Genomic DNA, 21829 nt, shown 5'->3' on the forward strand with positions numbered 1-21829 from the left:
TTCGGTCATCTTGAAGTCGAAGAAGTCTTAGTCGAAGAAGTCTTACGAGTTATTTACCGCTGCTGAGGGAAGCTGTCTTGCACCAGTGTCTGAACAACCCCCCGAGGGTGAGGGAAGGGGAAGCAGGTGCTGTTGTTGGTTGGTTGGTCCAGCGGCGTCTGCCACTGGCTCTCTTTTTGTGGTCTAGCGTCTGTCGTTTCTCTCTGGGCCTTTCGTCTGCCATTCCGCGAATTTTTTTTTTTACAAACCTCTACTACTTTCGTCTGCAATTTCTCTTTTTATTTGCCTCTGGTCAACCGTCTGCCATTTAAGCCTTTGGCCCATCGTCTGCCATTTAAGCCTCTGGTCAATCGTCTGCCACTTAAGCCTTTGGTCCATCGTCTGCCACTTAAGCCTATGGTCAATCGTCTGCCTCTTAAGCCTTTGGTCAATCGTCTGCCACTTAAGCCTCTGGTCAATCGTCTGCCACTTCCCTCTTACCATTATTTATCTTTGGCAAAAATTAAGGGAAATTAAAACCCAGCAACGGAACGTATTTGGAAGTGGGCAAGGCATATAGTCCACTGAGGGGTGGGGGGAGGGGAGCTGTGGCTGTCTGAGAGGTTCTTGAATCACTCGAACAATAGCTGATGAAACAAAAGCTAGATACATTACCTTTCTTAAGAGCTAATGAAACAAAAGCTAGATACATTACCTTTCTTAAGAGCTAATGAAACAAAAGCTAGATACGTTAGCTTTCTTTAGAGCTAATGAAACAAAAGGTAGATACATTACCTTTCTTAAGAGCTAATGAAACAAAAGCTAGATACGTTAGCTTTCTCAAGAGCTAAATGAAGCACGTACTTTATTTCAGTCACATTACATATTTCAGTATTTCCTTCACGTATCTCTCTCTCTCTCTCTCTCTCTCTCTCTCTCTCTCTCTCTCTCTCTCTCTCTCTCTCTCTGTTGTTTATCATACATTATTATCGAAGTTTTAGTCATTTCGCGTTACTTCTTTGTTCTGTCGGCTGGTACACGTTCATTACCGACCACTCCACTTTCACCAGGTCCACCCCCATGCACTTAAGTGGTCGGGGATGGTGGTGTTGCGGTGTAGATGTGGTGTGGTGTTGCGGGGGGTGTAAGTGGCGTTCGGGGGGTTTGAGGTGTTAGTTGAGGTAGTGTTGTGATGTAGGTGGGGTGTGTGGGCGTGGTGTTGTAGATGTGGTGTGGGCGTGGGTGTAGTGTTGGGGGTGTGGGCGTGATATTGGGGGGTGTGGGTGTAGTGTTGGGGATGTGGGCGTGGTGTTGTAGGTGGTGTGGGCGTGGTGTTGTAGATGTGGTGTGGGCGTGGTGTTGTAGGTGTGGTGTGGGCGTGGTGTTGTTGTAGGTGTGGTGTTGGGGGTGTGGGCGTGGTATTGGGGGTGTGGGTGTAGTGTTGGGGTGTGGGCGTGGTATTGGGTGTGTGGGCGTGGTGTTGTAGGCGTGGTGTTGGGTGTGTGGGCGTGGTGTTGTGGGTGTGGTGTTGGGGGTGTTGGCGTGGTATTGGGGTGTGGGTGTAGTGTTGGGGGTGTGGGCGTGGTATTGGGGGTGTGGGTGTAGTGTTGGGGGTGTGGGCGTGGTGTTGTAGGTGCGGGCGTAGAGTCACTGTGTATGTTGGCGTGCAGCCTTGGTGTGGAAGATGCCTTTGAAAATTTTGCTCTTAAACTTGGAGAACCTTATATGTGTGTGTGTGTGTGTGTGTGTGTGTGTGTGTGTGTGTGTGTGTGTGTGTGTGTGTGTATGTGTGTGTGTGTGTGTGTGTGTGTGTGTGTGTGTGTGTATGTATGTGTGTATGTACAGGTGGTCGCCAGAAGTTACACATCTAAGCTGCCAAATGAGAGATGTTTGGCACAGTAAACACCTCACTAACATGCGCTGTTTCTACTCTCTCTCTCTCTCTCTCTCTCTCTCTCTCTCTCTCTCTCTCTCTCTCTCTCTCTCTCTCTCTCTCTGTGTGTGTGTGTCGATATCCGTATCTCCATATTTCCTGCGTTAACAGCCCTATACCCGTCTTTCCTAACTGACTCTACTAACAACGTCTTTCCGTGTGAGGGAGTTTTTTCGAACACGATCAAGACCTCAGTTCTAATGTTCATGTGATTATTCACAAATGTTCGTATATATTCCATAATAAATATCTAAGGCCTATAGTTGCGTAAATCGACTTAGTTGTTGCTATTGTGAGTCACGTGAACATTAGGCACCCCCAACTAATTTCACCTGATGATTAAACACCCTAACCTAACCTAACCTAACCTAACCTAACCCCACAGGTAACATTAGGGTGTTTAATTCGCAGGTGAAATAAGCTGGGTTGTCTAATCGCCACACGTGATCCGCCATTGCTGTGTAGAATTGTATTACTACCATGTCAGGTCAAAGGTCACGGAGGTCTTGAGTCAGTTAGGTTCTTAAAAGACAAGACTATCACACGTTGAGTATATTCATTCCCATTTTCTATGTATTCACGCCGCGGGTAGACTATGTTAGATGGGTCACGGTCACTAATTCCCTGGCATCGTTGTGGAAAATACTCATTTACGATAAGACATATTATATTTAGGAGTGACACGAGACCATAGACGTGATTACTCTCCTTTCTGGCACAAATGTCCCTTAAAAATGATTCACCTTCACGGCCTATCCCTTGGCCACTTTCGTTCTGTCAGGTGACTTCTTGACATAGCTGTAATATGGAGGCCTTTTAGGGGCATTCTCTGGGTGGTGATGAGGAGTAGTCCACCTGTGTTGGGAGAGAGTAATGCCTTCCCAACACAGGTGAGGTTTGTTTACATCAGGGATCACACACACACACACATTTGCTGACCTCATAAATCAAGGTCAAAGGTTCTGTAAGTGAAGTGTGGATAGTGGTGACCGTAGATTTACATATTGTCGAAGATACACATAACACTCAACACAGAGAGTAAGATTAACAATATATCCTCGTTTCAACCATCTTTATGATCAGTGAATCGACCAATCAGACACTATTTAAGCTAATGTGTATCTGTAGTCTTTTTTTTAAACCACAATAAGCCAATTTACAGCTTCTGATGACACCTGACAACTCTACCATCACCCGCGTCTTTTAAAATAAATAACCCAACTGAATCTTCTGATAAACAATTCTATGTTAAAAAAGATGTTTATCCATTTACAATGTTTACGTAAAAATAGAGTAGAATATTTAACCTTCACAGAGAGCTATAGTAGTTAAGGCAGCTGTGGGTGTCAAGTGAAAATAACATAATAGAGTTGTGGAAGGTCGCGAGTCTATTTTAAAATCTCGCCGGACATGGTTGGTGAGGCTTTGAGTTAAGAGGTGCACCCTGGGGCCCTCAAGCTAACACCCTAAGTTAATCCTCCCCTCTAATCGGTTTATTTGATTTACGAACACACAAGTAGATTCTTAACCGGTTCCCCAATATTAAATTGATTCACTTAAGCTACGATACAGAGCTGGGGGGAGGTAGGAGGCGGGGGGTCGGTTTAAGGGAGAGGGGGAGTCGTAATGGTGTTGATGTTGCAATGTGACTCGACTCATCCCTATCAACGGGTGAAAAAAAAGTACAGTAGCTTATAAGTTATACACCCCCCCCTCCTCCTTCCCTCCCTCCCTGGTGGCCTCAAATTATAGGGGTTAACAATACACCCTCTCCTCACTCCCTCACATTCCACATGCCATAAGTTACCGCGGTATATTTACCCATAGACGTACTCTCTTTCCCTCCCTCTCTCTCTCTCTCTCTCTCTCTCCCTCCCTCCCTCTCTCTCTCTCTCTCTCTCTCTCTCTCTCTCTCTCTCTCTCTCTCTCTCCTCTCTCTCTCTCTCTCTCTCTCTCTCTCTCTCTCTCTCTCTCTCTCTCTCTCTCTCTCTCTCAATAAACTCATTATCACTATCATTATTAAAATTAAACCCGTAATTCAAACACAAAACCTGACAGCTTAATCGAGGTAGGAAATTGTTGTGTTTACTTTCTTAGGTGTGTGTGTGAGGGCTGCCATCAATATTAACCTCTCCAACACACGTACCACCTACACCACCAATCACACACACCCACACACGCGCACACACACACACACCCACACACGCGCACACACACACACGCACACACACACACACACACACATACCTCAACACCTAACCCCACCAGAGAGAGAGAGAGAGAGAGAGAGAGAGAGAGAGTTTGACCAAAGGCATCAGTTTTTTTCACACAATTTACCTGACGACAAACCAGGTAAGTCAACCACGCTCATTAACATAATTCACGACAGTAATATATATTGTTTATTATTCTGAAATACCTGTTGTTATTATTATTATTATTATTATTATTATTATTATTATTATTATTATTATTATTATTATTATTGTTATTATTATTATTATTGTTATTATTATTATTATTATTATTATTATTATTATTATTATTATTATTTTTATTATTATTATTATTATTATTATTATTATTATTGTTGTTGTTGTTATTATCATCGGTGTTATTATTATTATTATTTTTATCATTGTTGTTGTTGTCATTATTGCAATTATTATTAGCATTGTTGTTGATGTTATTGATGTTATTATTATTGTTCTTGCTGTTGTTATTGCTCCTGTTATTGTTATTATTATTGTTATCGTTGTCTTTCTCCTTTGGTTAGGTTAGGTCAGGTTTAGGTTAGGTTAGGTTAGGTTAGGTTAGGTTAGGTTAGGTCAGGTTTATTAAAAAAATGACGGAAGAATCTTTTAGAATATTAACATATCCCATACCTTAAGAGAAACAGTTAAGACTGGTTCTCATATCCCCAGTTACCAGATAGAGGAGAAATTGTTTATTAACCGTGACAAGACTCTGGGATTGAGCAAAACGTGACTGGCTGACTGGCAAGAGACTGGTGGACTGTGACTAACTGTACACTCCATTTGCCACACCTTGAGTAAACTAACTGTACATAACCCGTCACATCTCTGTCAAAACTGTCACATTCAGGGAAGAACTATTTCCATTTTAGATAGATAGATAGATAGATAGCTCGATAGATAGATCGATAGATAGATCAAATCTAACCTAATTTAATCTAACCTAACACTGATCAAATCAAAATGTACAAAGTGATAAGAAAGTGTCAAAGCATGTGTAGAAAGTGCCAAGATAAGTGTAGAAAGTGACGAAAGTGCCAAGAAAGGTGTAGAAAGTGCCAAGACAAGTGAAGAAAGTGACAATAGTGCTAAGACAAGTGAAGAAAGTGACACTAGTGCCAAGACAAGTGAAGAAAGTGACACTAGTGCCAAGACAAGTGACGAAAGTGACACTAGTGCCAAGACAAGTGACGAATGTGACAATAATGCTAAGGCAAGTGAAGAAAGTGACAATAGTGCCAAGACAAGTGAAGAAAGTGACAGAAACGTACCAAAATATAGAAACTAAGGGGAAAGTGCCAAGTGTAGTGTGACTAAAGACAAGTGTAAAAAGTGACAGGAAAGCACCAAAACAAGTGAGGAAAGGGACTAAAGTACCAAGACAATTGTAGAAAGTGACAGGAAAGTACCAAAAAGTGAGAAAGTGACAAAAATACCAAAACAAGTGCAGAAAGTGACATAAAATTACCAAAATAAGTGCAGAAAATGACTAAAGTACCAAAATAAGTGAAGAAAGTGACAGAAGAGTACCAAGTGTAGAAAGTGACAGTAAAGTACCAAAACAAGTGTAGAGTGACAGAATAGTACCAAGTGTAGAAAGTGACAGGAAAGTACCAAGGCAACACTGAAATAGCCACACATTCATTTACATATCCACGCCTTACTTCCCCTATGTATTATAATGCAGACTATAAGCTTGTGTTTACCAGTGACCCCACGCGCCCCTCCCATCACCCCCGCCCCCACCCACACCGCCCCTCACCCACACCTCCCCACCCCACACCGCCCCTCACACCCACACCCGCCCCTCCCCTCACACCCACCAGCCTCCTCACCCACACCTCCCCTCACCCACACCGCCCCTCACACCCACCAGCCCCTCTTCTCCTCTTCCTAATACAATATTGTGTTCTGTATATTCCGTGTATGATGTATATGTAGCTATTTAGCATATGTTTATCTTTGGGGATACTTTCACTATCAGTAACTCAGTAACTATTATTATTAAGTACACTAGGTTGTATCTTTTGGTTGAGGAACAAAAATATGACGTTTTGGAGGGAAAAACAAAAAAGAAACTTAACACATATATGAAGCGTGTTGTGGACCGTCACGTGAAGCAGTGTTTAACTCTCTATCGCTATCAGTCACTGGACAATGGAGCCTTCGTGACAGTTACCAAGACAATCAGACCAAAAGTGAAGGAATGACTCTGTGGGATTTTCACACACACACACACACACACACACACACACACACACACACACACACACACAGAGCGTTCATGCACTGTCATTCATTCTCTCATGCCGCCGTGACAGTTGTATTCCTCTGTTGTTTTCACCTCCCAGAACACGGCCCGGCCCCAACATATATATACATACATACTTTCATATATCATGCACACACATACAGCCAGATAGACAAACACGTACTTACATACATACATAGGCTATATACAGTACATACATATTATTTAATTTTTGTATACATTGTCCTTGGATTTTCTTGTTGAAAAGTTAATATAAAACTAGACAGTGTGTATGTATGTATGTATGTATGTATGTATGTATTCGTGTGTGTGTGTGTGTGTGTGTGTGTGTGTGTATTTCGCCGCCCCACCTTCCTGCAAGCAGTGAATGCCTCTCCCCCCCTCCCCCCTCCGGATATAAACCCCTTCCTCAGGCATCTCCCCACCAACAAGCAGGGAAGGGCATTAGGGGGGAAAGGTTGGGGGGGGGGAGGGGTGAGTTGAAGGCTCGTGCGGTTGAGCACTTAACTCGACTGTGTCTCTGAGATTCGTTCGGTTTTTTTTATTATTACTATTATTATTTTCACTATTCCCTAAGTTCAGAGGACGAATTCTAGTTACAGTACAGTCACTAGTTTCTTTTTTCGACGCCATTTTATTCGATGCCTCTCTCTGGTAGGGTTACTTGTTCTTGAGTCACTGAAGAGGGGAGCGGGTGGGGGGGGAGGGGGAGGGAGGAAAGTTAAATGACGTACGAAACTTTGTGTCTGCATCCTGAAGTGTGGCAACATTGCATCGCCTCACCCGTCGGCTTGGCTCATTGGTTCGTGTTATCTGTCGTCACAAACCGTCTGGCCAATCACAAAGAAAAGAAACCTAGGGTATGTGACGTCATACTGGGTGTGGCCAATTAACAGCTAATAACAGTACGGGCATATGACGTCACTACGATTATGGCCAATTGTAGGTGTAATAGACTGGAGTACATTATAACTTAAGAGCTATGTGATGTCATTATTGTTGTGGCCAATCACATAATAGACTATAGGATGTGACGTCATAATGGGAGCCGCTAATTATAAGCTTGCTGTTATTCATATATAATCTAAACGAACAGTAACACACATATATATATAAACACAGGAAATTACACATCTTGCAAGGCGTCTGTTTCATGATGATTCACTTAGTCATACAAAATACTGTACACATTCTATACTGTGCAGTGAACAATTAACTGTTGTCTCCAGATAGATAGATCGATAGATAATTATTTAGTCGAAGTCATAAAAATTTACATAGGTTCATCATATACAGTTATACAGATATATAACAAATGGTAAACCTAACCTTAACTTCAGCTGTGATTGTTAAGGAAGTGACGTCAGGTGGGAATAGCCAATCACAGGTATACTAGGTTAAGTTATCTGACCTCATGAAGGGAGTAGCCAATGGCAGGTATGATAATATGTTAAGTTACCTGACGTCACGAGGGGAGTAATCTATGACAGGCACCTATAGACGAGGGTATATGACGTCACGGTGGGCGTACCCAATGATTTGGTGCAAAAGACTAAGGCATTGTGACGTCATAATAAGAATAGCTAATGATATGTGTAAAAGATCATGAAATTGTAACGTCCTGAGTTACATAGCCACTAATAGCTTGTGTATGGCGACATTAAGTTAATCATCTCTCTTACTGTACCGTCAGTAACATGAGTAACAGGAAGGGCAATGCCTACTCACTCACACGGTCCAGCCCTTAAAGGTTAACTAAGAAGAAAAATGAAGAAATATAAATGAAAAGAAATCAAAACTTGAAAATAGATTAAATAAAAGAAATAATAAGACATATTGACTTTGTGGTTACTTATTCATTAATTAAGTTACTAATTTAGGATAACTTATTAATTTATATACTTAGATTACTTATGAAGGTTTCAGGTACTTACTTAAATTACTTCCTTGGGCTACTTATTCGATTTATTTTTTAACGTTACTTATTTAATAAGGTGGTAGAACATACTGTATACTCGGGGTTAACGGCACTACGTTCTAGTGGAGGAGGAGGCGGAGGAAGAGGAGGAGGAGGAGGAAGAGTGGGAGAAGGAGGAGGAGGAAGAGTGGGAGATGGAGGAGGAGAGGAAAGGGGAGCAGGGAGAAGAAAAGGAAGAGAAGAAAAAAGAGAAAGAAAGGAAGGAAGGAAGGAAGGAAGGAAGGAAGGAAGGAGGAGAAATGGCAAGCGCTAAATCCTCACACCAACAATAGCTCACCACCTCTCCCTCCCTCTTCCTACTCGGGGTCAAAGAGGAGAGAGAGAGAAAGAGAGAGAGGAGGCGCCAGGACACCCTATTGAGTTTGCCTTCCTCCCTCCCTCTCTCCCTCTCTCCCTCTTACAAGTTTGATCTAAAAGGATGAGATAGGGGACTGAATCTCATGGTGACGTCAGTGTTGGTGAGAGGCGAGATTATGAGAAAAAGTTCACCATTAAGCTTTTTGGTGAGAAGTGGAAATTGTGAGTGAGAAATTTAACGTATATTCGTTTGAGAAAGAATTATATATATATATTTTTTGTATTGAGTCAATGTAATTATACTGAGCTTCATATGTTAACACAAGATATAACAGCCAACATTCAAATGACCTAACTTAACCTAACTAACCAAACCTATCCTAACTTAACCCAATCCAATCTAGTCTTTCCTAACACAAACCTAATCCAACCCAAGCTAAGTCAATCTATCCTAACCTAACCATACAATCAGTACAGCCAGCGTAGATTGTTGATGTTGTAATTCTTGTTGTTGTTGTTTTTTAGTGTCCAGGGGTTATTGAAGGCTGGTCTTAAGACTTTATATACTCAACAGACACGTTTTGGACATTTACGGGCATGTGTCATCTCCCCTAACCCCTGAGACACCCCCTGAGACACCCCTGAGATATCCTTGAACCCCTGAGAATTCCCTGAACCCTTGATACCCCCATAACACCACTAACTAACTCGGGGTAAGCACTGCCCTTATACTGGAGTGGCGGTATTGAATCATAACCACCTGACTGTATTTTCTTTTTCGACAGGCAGCGGACTGTGGAGGGAGTGACTGTCCGGGTCCAGTCAGCAGATGTGAGTGTGGTGGTTGGTGTCCGACACACACACACACACACACAGTCTATAGCGGCTGTGGAGGAGAAGAGAGAGACAGTCAGCCACACACCAGTCACCAGACGGTGGTTGTGAAGTGGTGTGGTCAAAACAAAACAGTTAGTGATAGTTCTGTCTCGTGTACTCCAAAAAAAAAAACTTTAAGAAGAAGAAAAAGACAATTACGAACTATGATTAATCTTCATCGTGTGCGCCATAACTAAGGACTTTATTATACCTTGGTGCTGTGATAACCATCCTCCTCAACCACCTTTCCCCTCGGTGTTTTGATCTTCACGTGACCTGGAACACACCTGAGACAAGAGCCATTTTGATCTTCACGTGACCTGGAACACACCTGAGACAAGAGCCAGTTTGATCTTCACGTGACCTGGAACACACCTGAGACAAGAGCCATTTTGATCTTCACGTGACCTGGAACACACCTGAGACAAGAGCCATTTTGATCTTCACGTGACCTGGAACACACCTGAGACAAGAGCCACTTTGACCCTCACGTGACCTGGAACACACCTGAGACAAGAGCCATTTTGACCCTCACGTGACCTGGAACACAAGAGCCATGGCCAACAGAGAAATCAACATCCGAATCCCCATCCCCAACTTCAACGCCATCTGTTGCTGGGCTCCGGAGAAGACAGGTTAGTTATCCCACTATCTCTGTGTCTATATGCTTGTCTAACCTGTCTGTGTCTGTCTGTCCGTCTTTTTCCGTTTGTCTCTGTCTCTCTCTATTCTCTCTCTCTCTCTCTCTCTCTCTCTCTATAGTGTCTGTTTCTTTACTTACTATACTACCAAAAACAGATCCTTGGAAGCGTTTAAGAATCCCCTTGTGTCTTCTCTTCTGCGTCTACTCCTGTTCTTATATTTTTGCAAAGATAATTTATGAAGTATTTTTGTGTAAGTCATTGATAATTATAAGTATTTAATTTCCTGGTATAATGACAAAATCAAGAGGGGTCGTGAAATAATGGTCTATGTTACTAAAATCACTAAAAACAAAGTAATTAAATTGGTTTTTGTTACTATTAGTACTGTAACAATATATCATAAAACGCCTGTCCCATTTGTCGCCCGAGGAAAGAAGCAGGACAAACACTGGGCAGACACAAGCTTCAGATTTCAGATTACCCCCCCCCCCCTAGTTTATTGAACACCTCCTTATACATCCGTGCAAAGAGATCTCTATGAAGCCCAGACGAAGCATTTATTTTTTTTGACCCGTGTGTCACAGGGTAAACACTACACTATGACAGGTAGGCTAATACTCGTGGTGCAGTGTTAGGTTATAGTACAGTAAAAAGACAAATAGAAAAAAATATGTTTTCAGTTCGTGTGTGAGTTTGTGTGTGTGTGTGTGTGTGTGTGTGTGTGTGTGTGTGTGTGTGTACGTGCTTAAAGTTTCTCGTTTCAGAACCTCACAATACAGAATTAGTTTGTTACACCTAACTTGAGATGCAAGACACACTCAGCCTAACCTAACCTACACTAACCATAACCTAACCTAACCTAACTGGACACACACACAGGAGGTATAACAATGTTTAGCTACGGTAGTCTCAGAGCACTGTAGGTGTCATCTAGCTCAGTCTCCACGCTGGGTCGTAACGGAGCCACCCAGATGTTTTCTCATCCCACCGTCACCACTTACGAGCACAACTAACCGTAAGAACCTAGTTTAAACATTGAGGAACAAGTCACATTTTGTGGATGGTGTTGATTTTTATGATTCCACTCACCTGGCCACAGTGGTTGGTAATAACAATCTGTAATCATGATATAGTCTGTATGTAATGATATAACTTTGTAGATTCTACTTTTCCACCAATTTTCAACGGAATATTTTACGTCACTTGATAAAAAAAATAGTGTACATAGGAAGATGATGTACATGTACCAATTTGATTTAATTTATACGTGATTTTTTACCCAGTTGCGGCTCTTTCATTAATAAATATGTCCCTCATTCTGAAAGGTTCGTATGTTCAAAAAATTCTCGTAAAACTTAGTATAAAACGTATCTAAATAGTTGACTCATGCTTCAGTGTTTGGATCACCTGAAGATTAGCCCTCCCACCTTATGTCACATGATTAAAGCGAGGATTCCATTCACGAGTTAGCGGTTGCCTTAGCGTTAGCGCCAAGAATAGATCACATTGAAATGTACACGGTTGTTTCCACTGTCACGGTAGCGTTAGCGTTATGCGTTTGCAGTAAACGCCAATCGCTCCCTGTAGCGATTAAAAACGCAAACGCACTGCAAACGCGTGAATGGAATCCTTGCTTAACACCCAATCTGCGGGGGTTAGATTAGGTTAGGTTAAACGTTAGGATGTTTAATCTTCAGGTTGCTAGGCCCAATAAGAAATTTAGAAACTTTATCTAGAGACCAAGGTGGGATTCTCTTAGGCCGAGCGGGTCTCTGAATGAAGAAGGATGATCTGATCATTTGATAAATTCTTGGGTTCAAAGTAATATTAAAACCCCACGCCAGAGGGTCAACCAATGCTGATTTGTAAGATGCATTTGTAGATCCTTGAAGGCCTTTAACTCTGAACTATATATATATATATATATATATATATATATATATATATATATATATATATATATATATATATATATATATATATATATATAAATGTGGTGCGTGTGTGTGTGTGTGTGTGTGTGTATCTTTTTATCTACCTATATGTGCTTATATCTATATTTGTCTACAATACTTCTATATATCTATCTATCACCAGTAACGGGAGAAATCATGGCCAGGCTCCTTGCCACACTGAACCCTGGGGCATAATAGTTACTGTACCCACATGAACATACTGTGTGGTGCGTACTGTCTCTTGCACTGGTAATAGCTGATGAACATTTTGTAACATTTAACTATCACGTCTATCTCCATCTCTCTCTTTCTGAGCATCCTACGACGTTGGCAACAGCGATGATGTCACTCATGAAAGTTGCCAGCTAGTATGATTCACGAGTGACGCACTCTTGCACCATGTTAGTGCACAGGCACAGAGGGCAGCACCCTCCTTTCCATCTTTGTATGTATATACAGTATGTGTATACAGTATATACAGATGGGAGAGAGCCTGGATATGCTTCTCTTGGGCCACACATACATTATATCTCCTATCGTCCATTTGTCAATATTGATTTAAATAGTAATCTAAATATATTGAGATTTAAATCTCCTAAATTCAATTAGAATTCAATAGTATGGATCTGCAACTCCTAGTAATCAGAACGCGTCCGTGCCTGGACCATTGTAAGAGGGAGGAAATGGAACAGGAAGCTTTCTTTCCTCGAGTTAGTTGAGTATACGGCCAGTCAAAATGTCACTGATATGACTATTGTATGTGTGCACAAATACTAAACTTACGCAACAACTTCATACATAGTTGTAGACCTAAGTAATTCTGGGAGGTCATAAGTCAGCAGTGGTCTGTGTCAAAGGTCACTAGTACTAACGCGACATTAAAAAAATCTATTTTGTTCACATATTTTCTACTTTGACATGTCACTGTAAATTTGCTAGCAGGATGAAAAAGAAAAGTATTCATTATAAACATCACATGTAGATTAGGTACCCCAGCTTATTTACCTGGTGATTAAACACGCTAACACTACCTGTGGGGTTTGGTTAGGTTAGGCTGGGTTCGGTCAGGTTATCATTGGGGTGTTTAGTTAATCATCGAGTGAAAGAAGCCTGGATGCCTAACCTTCTCGTGTGAATAACTAGAGAGGTCAAACCGCATGCATACGACGTAATACAGAATATGGCCAAAAAGTCGTAACAATAGCGATTGTCCAACTACCAATATAGATAATTCTTGTTGACTTAAACCCAAACTCAACACAACATCCAAAAGTAACTTCAGAATTACACTGAGACTTTAAGGGCACTGTCTAGGTTCATTACATACCTGTAAAACAATGTGGGGTTGTATAATGATTTTACTAAATTATATATGTAGTTACCTATCTATTTAACAATCTTTGTGTATGTGAGAAAAGATAATCTGGTATGCATTCTTGTCGCCACGCCGTGTATTGTAGAGCTAAATCTATACAAATTCTTACATCTGGGAATAAAGTTAATGATAAAAAAGTTTTTAAAACGAATACATAGAATAAAATAGGGAGGATAAAGTTATTTTAATAAATATTTCTATTGATGTGTGAGTTAAGATAAAACTTTTCCCTTAACATAGGAATCACTATAAGTACACTTTACACCAAAATATGTATTTGTACTTGGTTTTTGTGAATAAAATTGAGATAATATACAGTTTTAAAGTGAGCGCGCGTCACTTGTCTGCGGTGGAGGATTGTGGGAGTGACGTCACGCATTCCTCGCCCCGACCCCCCAAAGGTGTGGCCCAGCAGCCATATTGAATCCGGCCGCGTCGCCCTCCCCAATATTTCGAGGTACAGCGGGAAGCCCTTGGTGTGTGTGGGGTTGGGGCTTGGGAAGGGATAGAGAAGTGAGGTGCAAGAAGGTGTTGAGTAGGTTGGGGCACGCGGGGAAAGTGTATTAGCTCTAGAAATCACGAGTTAAAACTGATCACCCGAAGAAGTCAGTTGTGAGCTGCCAGTGACCTGTTGGACTCTGGGTCTTGTGAGGTTGTGGTGATAGCTGGGTGAGGTGTAAGGCGGTGCATTAGACCAGGTGATACTGTCCGGTGAACATTAAGGAGGGTTTTGAAGAAATTATGAGCAGGAGAGGTGTGTGAGATACAGTAGAAGGTAGTGTTGGGCGGGGCGTCAACCGTTGTCTCTTTAAGATGTGACCAGCTTCTCCCTCACTCACTCCTCTACTATTTCTCATTCATACCCAAAGTGATGTTTTAACTTGGAAATAATTGTCTTAAACCAGTTGTGGAGTTTTTTGTGTTACGTTGTTGTATTCAGTATCGTATTATGTATGTCATAATTTTCTATAATTGTTCTTATATACCGAGTGTTGGTTGATGATAAAAGCCATTTTTCTCTTTACCAACTTTACCAACAGTGAAGTGATGTCTGTAGTTGTTATTATTGTTATTGTTAATATTATGATGATCTACAGACATATTCAATGTATTTTTTTTTTATAATGTCTTGATTCATGTCAGTATTTGGTGCAGGGTTGTGACCTGTGTTGGGATAATTCACTAGTACTGGAGTGTGGTGTTCTGGGAGTGTTTAATGACTGTACAGTAGTTAGAGACCCTCCCCTTCAATCAGGTTGTGATCGGTACAAGTGTTTTAGTTCATTAAAAGTTCATTAAAAGTCACTTGACCATTGGGATTGTTAAGTAAAGTCCACTCATATAGAGGCAAGGTAGTTATTTAGTTGTCATGCAAGTTCATATTAGCTAAATCAGTCGTTTGGTCTTGAGACATTTGTAAACAGTATGTCATTATAACCAAGGATGACCCAAGAAAAATATTAGAACCTTATTTCCATTGAAGTTTTTAATTTATAGAACCTTTCCATGGGAGGAACTTGGTGTGGGTATGGTTAGTGTTGTCACCCGAACATGTCGTAAATAATAATAATAACTCGGTAAACCTGAGGTCCTTAGCAACTAGTGTACCTTGGGATCCAGGATATAGTTACTTTGGGGCCCAGGTTATAGTGGTCCTAATTTTATCAGATTTAGTTTTAGTGAGAGGTTATTTCATACAGCAGTGCCATACGGGGTGTGCCTATTTCGTCACCAACCCGTTTCGTCACCACTGTTTTTACAATATACACGATGTACAATAGTAAATATATGCTTTACTTTGACCTCAGACCACATACATATAATGTACATTACTGTACAGTGGTATTTCATAATATTTGTTATATTGATAAGACAACCATATTTATTGCATATTCTTCCTCGTATCACAGGAACTGCCATCACCTGGCTTTTTGTAGGGTTAATGTACATTTGTGACCTAAGACACACACGCACTATTGAGTAGGAGTGGTATACATGGTCATTTATCTGTTTTATGGCTAAATGCCAAGCAAGTTTTTATTTTAGAAGGTTGTTTTCCCATGAGGACACATAGTAGGGTAGGACTTTGAAATGGTGTTTCCAAATTGTGAATGATATATCTCAGAACAGATTGAGCACGAGTTTTGATCTTTGCACTGTGCAGTAGATTCACATGTACAGTACAGTATAGTGTTGCCTTGTGTAGACTTTAAGATGAACTCAGCATTAATGTATACTGTATTCCTTATTATTTGGGGATGTTATAGTCTCCATAGTTCTCTCAGGTCACCAGTCATTGCTGGGAATTTCTTTTGTTTTATAGATAAACAAGTCAGTCATTTCTTTGTTTTCCCTGGTGATACTATTGTCTTACTGAAGTTATGGTGTAGGTGAAGCAAATGGCAGCAGTCTCGATAACTGATTTATGAGAAGGAGCAACTTTCAGAAAAAAATGAAGTGTTTCTTACCTCGAAAGTCAAAAAATGGGGAGAAATTGCAACTTTGTACTTTTGTTTTCCTCTATTTCTTGTTAAGCCACCCGGACGCTATATTAGGTTAAACTGTTGACAGGCGATCAGTTACCGAATACTTCCCAGGAAACTTTCCATACAAACTGTTAACATAATACTGTAACACCATAAGCAACCTGCTTAATCTAACCTAAAATAGTGCACTTCCTTCCTAGGATAGGTATGTTAGGTATGGTTGGTTGGTTTTTCTTATTTTTTATTATCTCTTATTTTTCACACCTGTTTGATAGAGTAAATATATTATATAGGAAAATCTGTACTGTATACTGTGTTAGCATAGTACTGTATAAACACCTTGTTGATTACCGTATCGTGAAAACTGATCATGCAAAGCCGAGGCCAACTCTAGGGTTAAATTAGTAGTACAATTCAGAACTACATGTGAAACTAATATCATTTATATTCATTTTCAGGGCCCATTTTATTTATCTAAAAAAAAATTCTTGTTTGCAGAATTCATGGCAGCCATACGGAAAAAATTAGTGATAGTTGGGGACGGTGCATGTGGTAAAACATGCCTCCTTATAGTATTCTCCAAGGACCAATTCCCAGAGGTCTATGTGCCCACAGTATTTGAAAATTATGTAGCTGATATTGAGGTTGACGGCAAACAGGTAAGTCAGTCTATAGTTTTATATTCTATTTTTTGTTTTTAACTCTGATTTAGTGCTCCTCCATCGGGATAAGCCAATGTGGTGCAGCATTCAGAAATTTTTTGTGAAACAAACTGTAAATGTGTAGTGAACCAACTCGGCTTTTTTGGATGATATATAAATTAATAATAAGATACAGTATTAGATGAAAGGTAAAAAATGAGTGTTATTTAGGTATTGGCTATTTTCAGTTACTGTATTAGAATTTCAAATAAACAAGGTCCTATTGTTTTATCCTATTAAGTACTTGTATCATCCGCTCCTACATAACTCCCAGCTTATTGATTGTCGACTCTACTTAGGAACAAATAATTCTGTTACAGCTAACTGAAATATTGTTAATCAGCCATCAGTAGTAATTTAACATGCCATTACTCTTTAACTACCATACTAAATACTTGCTTCACAAAATCATGATGCTGTTGTTCTTGGTCTCTTCATAGATGCTAATTTTTTTACTGTAATTCACGTTGAGGAGGGCAGGGCAGTGCTGGATCATAAAGAATAAAACATGGTTCACAGAGAAGCAATTAAACCTTAAATACACAGTACTGGTGAAGTTTTAGTGTTAGAGGGATGTTTGGGGTATTGGGAGGTTATACTGTATTATTATTATAATTATTTTTTTTTAATGCAATAGGCTGTGTCAGTACTGTATGTCAAGACTGCACGTGTCTGCACTTGTATGTGTAATTGTCTTCTCTTCGATATTATGGAGTTTATCTCCACCCAGATCTATGTACAGTCACCCAAAAAAGTCCTGTCGCGAACCACGATTCAGACTCGTGAACCCAAAGCAGTAGACATACATTATTCTGTCCATAAATGCTTAGTGATTGTTATTTAATGGCAAATCAGTTTTCTTTTGCATTGAGTGGTGATAAAAAACTTCAATTCAATGAAGCTTGTTTCTGTTTTGTTTTGCAGGTTGAGCTGGCATTATGGGACACAGCAGGCCAAGAAGATTATGACAGACTGCGTCCCCTTTCTTATCCCGACACTGATGTCATACTTATGTGCTTCTCCATCGACTCTCCAGACTCCTTAGAAAACATCCCAGAAAAGTGGACACCAGAAGTCAAACATTTCTGTCCAAATGTTCCAATAATTCTAGTAGGAAACAAAAAGGTATGTATAGTACAGTGGTTTAGTAGCATATCACATTCCTACTCCATTGTGCATTTCTTTGTTTTTTGTCTTTTATCAACCATCACTATAGTTACGGTGATTAATTTAAAATTAACAACTTATTATTTGTATGTCTGGTGCAGAATAGTGCAAAGTCAGTCACATGAAAATATATTATCCCTGGCATAAAATATCTTCGTTTCAATGGTGAAGACTGTATAATACTGTAGTACCGTAATAAGAGTGAATAACCTTTGGTACCCAAAGAATGCATTTGTTTCGTGGCTTAAATCATGTTGGTAATCGGGATTTTATTTTATATATTTTTGTATATAATGGAAGCATCTTGAAGAACTGCAGAGCAATTGACTGTCTTTTACTGAGGCATATTGTAGTGTAGTTAATGTGAAACCTTAGTTTCATGAAGTTAAGAGGTAACACTTTTTATTGCAGGATCTACGAAATGATGCTACAACCATTAAGGAACTCCAGAAGATGAAGCAAGAACCAGTGAAGCCCGAGGAGGGACGAAACATGGCTGAGAAGATCAATGCCTTTGCTTACTTGGAGTGTTCGGCCAAGACCAAGGAGGGAGTTAGGGAGGTGTTTGAAACTGCTACCAAGGCTGCACTGTCAGTCAGGATTAAGAAAAAGGCTAAATGCACCCTTTTGTAAAGGTTAGTTGAGCATGAAGTGTCCTCATAGTGAAAGGGATAATTTATTTTGGGAAAGTATGGCTACTGTTACTGAATTATTGAAATTGTCAAATGAAGATAGCCCTCGAGTTCAATGGGTTGCAGTGACCAAATAGATACACTGCCTGGCTCCTGCCATAAGGGTCACTGGATCTTGCCTAGGCCACGCTCATTCACACAGCTTTGAATGGGTACTTGGCTACACAGTTGGGGAAATGAAAGACCATCAAGTGCAATACTAGCCATACTACCTCAGTGAAAAAGAAAAGAAAAAAGGGCTGTCTAAAGAGTGCTGTATCTACTCTGCTCCTTTGTTACTCCCCTTTTACTTTAAATCTGCCGGTGGAACATCTTACTTCTGCAGTCCTTAACGCTTGGAGTTTTCATACACAAAATTGTGTATGGTATAAATTATCGCTTTAGGGTTTTCATATGTGAAGCCAAAAATAAAAATAAAATAGTGTTTTCATATGAACTCTGGATATGAAAGTCACATATTTGGGAATGTTGGTGCTATCTGGCAACTAGACTGCACTCCAAGGTTACCACACCAGTATTTAAAGGACCCAGGATATAACCTTGACCCACATTTCCCATGCATTTTCTTCTCATGCATCACAGTGATTTAATTTATTCATAACAGTGTTGTGATTGTTTTGAACCATGTCTTGTGTTGCTGGCGAGGGTGGAAAAGTGTAAAACGCATAAGGAGATTGCACCACTTGGTGATAGTGTGATGCCTCCCGATCCTTCTCATAGTGTCCCTAGCCTTTCTAGCACAAGTGATAGTTTGTCTGGCTCTTCAATAAGCAGTCCTAGTGTTATGGATCAATATGTAAATTTTTTTTTTTTTTTTGTGCCCGGAGGGGAAAAATGAATATTTTGTACTTGGCCTGGCCGCACTCATCAGAATACAAAATTTACACTGCTAGTACCTAGCCAAATATTAATTTTTTCATAACTTTTTTTTCTATATCTATTTTTTGCTAAATATGTATGTTCATGACTGAATAAGCTTTACATGAAATATTGAATATATAAAGTGATGTACAGTATACAGTAAACGTTTTCATTAAGCGTAAACAAAAATGTTGTGTTCTACACGTATCTACGTCTATAAATAAATATTTTATCGCGATTACCCATCGCTTCTAATTAAATAATTTTTATCTTTACAGAGTATTAATAATGAAATGAGAAAGGAATGTACAACGCAGTCTGCCAGAATGCTACCTGGAGGCCAACAATTGTACTGGCTCCCCTCGCCTCGCCTTCCTTTGTAGTGCCTCGGCTCGGTCATTCTTCCAGGGATCCAGAGTGACCAAAGGCCGTGTTCACTGTTTTATCCCATTTAGTCCTACAACATCCACACACCAAGTCAGCGGCATAACAGTATTGTCGACAGACGCCTTTAATATGGAAATACCCAAGGTTATTAGGATACTGTTTTACTTTTGATTCCAAGAGTTTTAAAATACCTTGGAAAGTGTATAATAGTTAACTGATAATCCAATGAATGTTATGTGGATATGAAATCACAATTTTCCTGTGTAAGTTATCCAGGAAGGGAGTAGGTTGAGGAGAGGGTGTTTCAGTTCAAATGAGGAGCTATGAAATTAAGGTACTTGAACTGGCTAGATATATATGGATGGGGGAAGAATGCATCAATAGGGTGCATGGGGAGTGTAACATATATGTCTGCCTACAGTAGTGGATGCTTCATACAACTTCGACCAGCCCCATGGTTTTTACGAGGAACCATCTCATGTTGCTATGCACAGTAAAAATATATTGTGATTGCAGGTTATAGATTGATACCTAGAGTTGTGGCATTTTTTAATTTATTTATTTATTTTTTTTTTTTTTTTAATATACAGTATATACATATATGAGTGTGCTACTCGTTTAAATAACATTGTTGGGAGGGTTGGAAGGTGGGTTGTATGCCAGGATGTTCATTACTTACTGTAATGATAGATATTGCATATTCTTAATGTAATATCTACTCATTATTTAGAGTAAAGCTTTTGTATATTGAATAAGGCTCTGATTTAGGGTATGGGGCCAGCTAATCTAGACTGCGTTGGACTAGCAAAATTTACTTTGGTGTCTCATTGATAATACTTTCATTGCGATTGTATAATTATTATTTGTTAACGTAAGTTGTTCTTGTACTCCTTTGTTCTAGTATCTTTCTTGTTTTATTTACAGTAGTCGAAAGATGAAACTGAATTCAAGCTTATTATTTACTTCAATAGTTTACATATCTTAGACAAATTTCATTTCCCTAGCTGCATAAATGACCACTGGTGACTGCAGCATGACCAATGCCAAGTGACTATATTTTTTTTCTTTCATTTGGTAAACTAGACAGTGGCTCTACCTACAGGTCATGTGTAGAGTATTGTCTTTACAAGTGCGCAACTCATCTGCTAAGAAAGGAAACAATACTTTTTGCCACGTGTAGTTAGATTTTCTACTTGGAAATTATTTTGAATTATACAGACTGCTTTCTCTTTAAACATCTTCCAGTAAATTTTGTCAGCTGCTGACTGTTATTAGATGAAAAAAATCACTTCAAGTCATAACTTCAGTGTTTCATATTCTAAGTGTGATTTTTATATTGATTTGTATGTATGTACGTACAATTGCTTGAACCAAGTTTTCTAGTAACTTGCAGCTTGAAAGTATGTACCAGCTCTAAAAGGAACTTCGCTTGGTAGAGCATCTCCAGGCTACTGAGTATATTTGATTACTTGACCTGTACCAGACATTTATTTTAGCAGGCTGAATACTTGAACATCTTTAAAGAATATTATTGTTCAAGTGGTTCTTCTCGTGGGTTGCATAATGTCAGTTTTCAAACGAGATGATAGGAAATATTGGCATATTTCAACTTTTCAGTAGCTTGAAGATTCTCCACCTTATATTGCAAAGTGTTAGCTGAATGGCTTTTCATGTGTATTTGATGCTAAAGTATCTTACAAAGGACTATATAAGTTTATTAACGAATAGCTCTCACATCAACGTACAGCCTGTGTACATCATGTTCAGTTTACCCTTTTGTAATAAATATGTATCCTTTTATGATGTGTGTTGTTCTGATCCAAAATATTGTGAATTTTTCAGTGACAAAAATAGAGGACACAGGAAATAAAGATGAACACAGACAATCAGCCACAAGTCCATCACTAGATTGTTAGTTTCCAGAAATGAGCAAGATGATTCTACTTTCCAGCTATTTAAGTCTAGATTTAA

At 39.7% G+C, this 21829-nt stretch overlaps 1 protein-coding gene across 3 annotated transcripts; it reads left to right on the forward strand.

The window, feature by feature from the left end:
• Window positions 1–10080: 10080 nt before the first annotated feature.
• LOC121867491 (ras-like GTP-binding protein Rho1) lies at window positions 10081–21658 on the forward strand. 3 transcript variants are annotated; one of them, XM_042367442.1, is made up of 5 exons: window positions 10081–10225; window positions 16549–16709; window positions 17676–17876; window positions 18330–18553; window positions 19750–21658. In XM_042367442.1, the coding sequence occupies exons 1-4, from the start codon at window positions 10147–10149 to the stop codon at window positions 18549–18551; spliced, it is 663 nt and encodes a 220-aa protein (XP_042223376.1). In that variant the 5' UTR covers window positions 10081–10146; the 3' UTR covers window positions 18552–18553; window positions 19750–21658. The 3 variants fall into 3 exon arrangements, with proteins under 3 accessions (XP_042223376.1, XP_042223378.1, XP_042223377.1); XM_042367444.1 differs by lacking the exon at window positions 10081–10225 and adding an exon at window positions 13866–14021; XM_042367443.1 differs by lacking the exon at window positions 10081–10225 and adding an exon at window positions 14291–14318.
• The last annotated feature ends 171 nt before the right edge of the window (window positions 21659–21829 follow it).

The sequence above is a fragment of the Homarus americanus genome, unplaced genomic scaffold, assembly GCF_018991925.1.
Source record: "Homarus americanus isolate GMGI-L3 unplaced genomic scaffold, GMGI_Hamer_2.0 scaffold23598, whole genome shotgun sequence".
Taxonomy (NCBI): Eukaryota; Metazoa; Arthropoda; class Malacostraca; order Decapoda; family Nephropidae; genus Homarus; species Homarus americanus.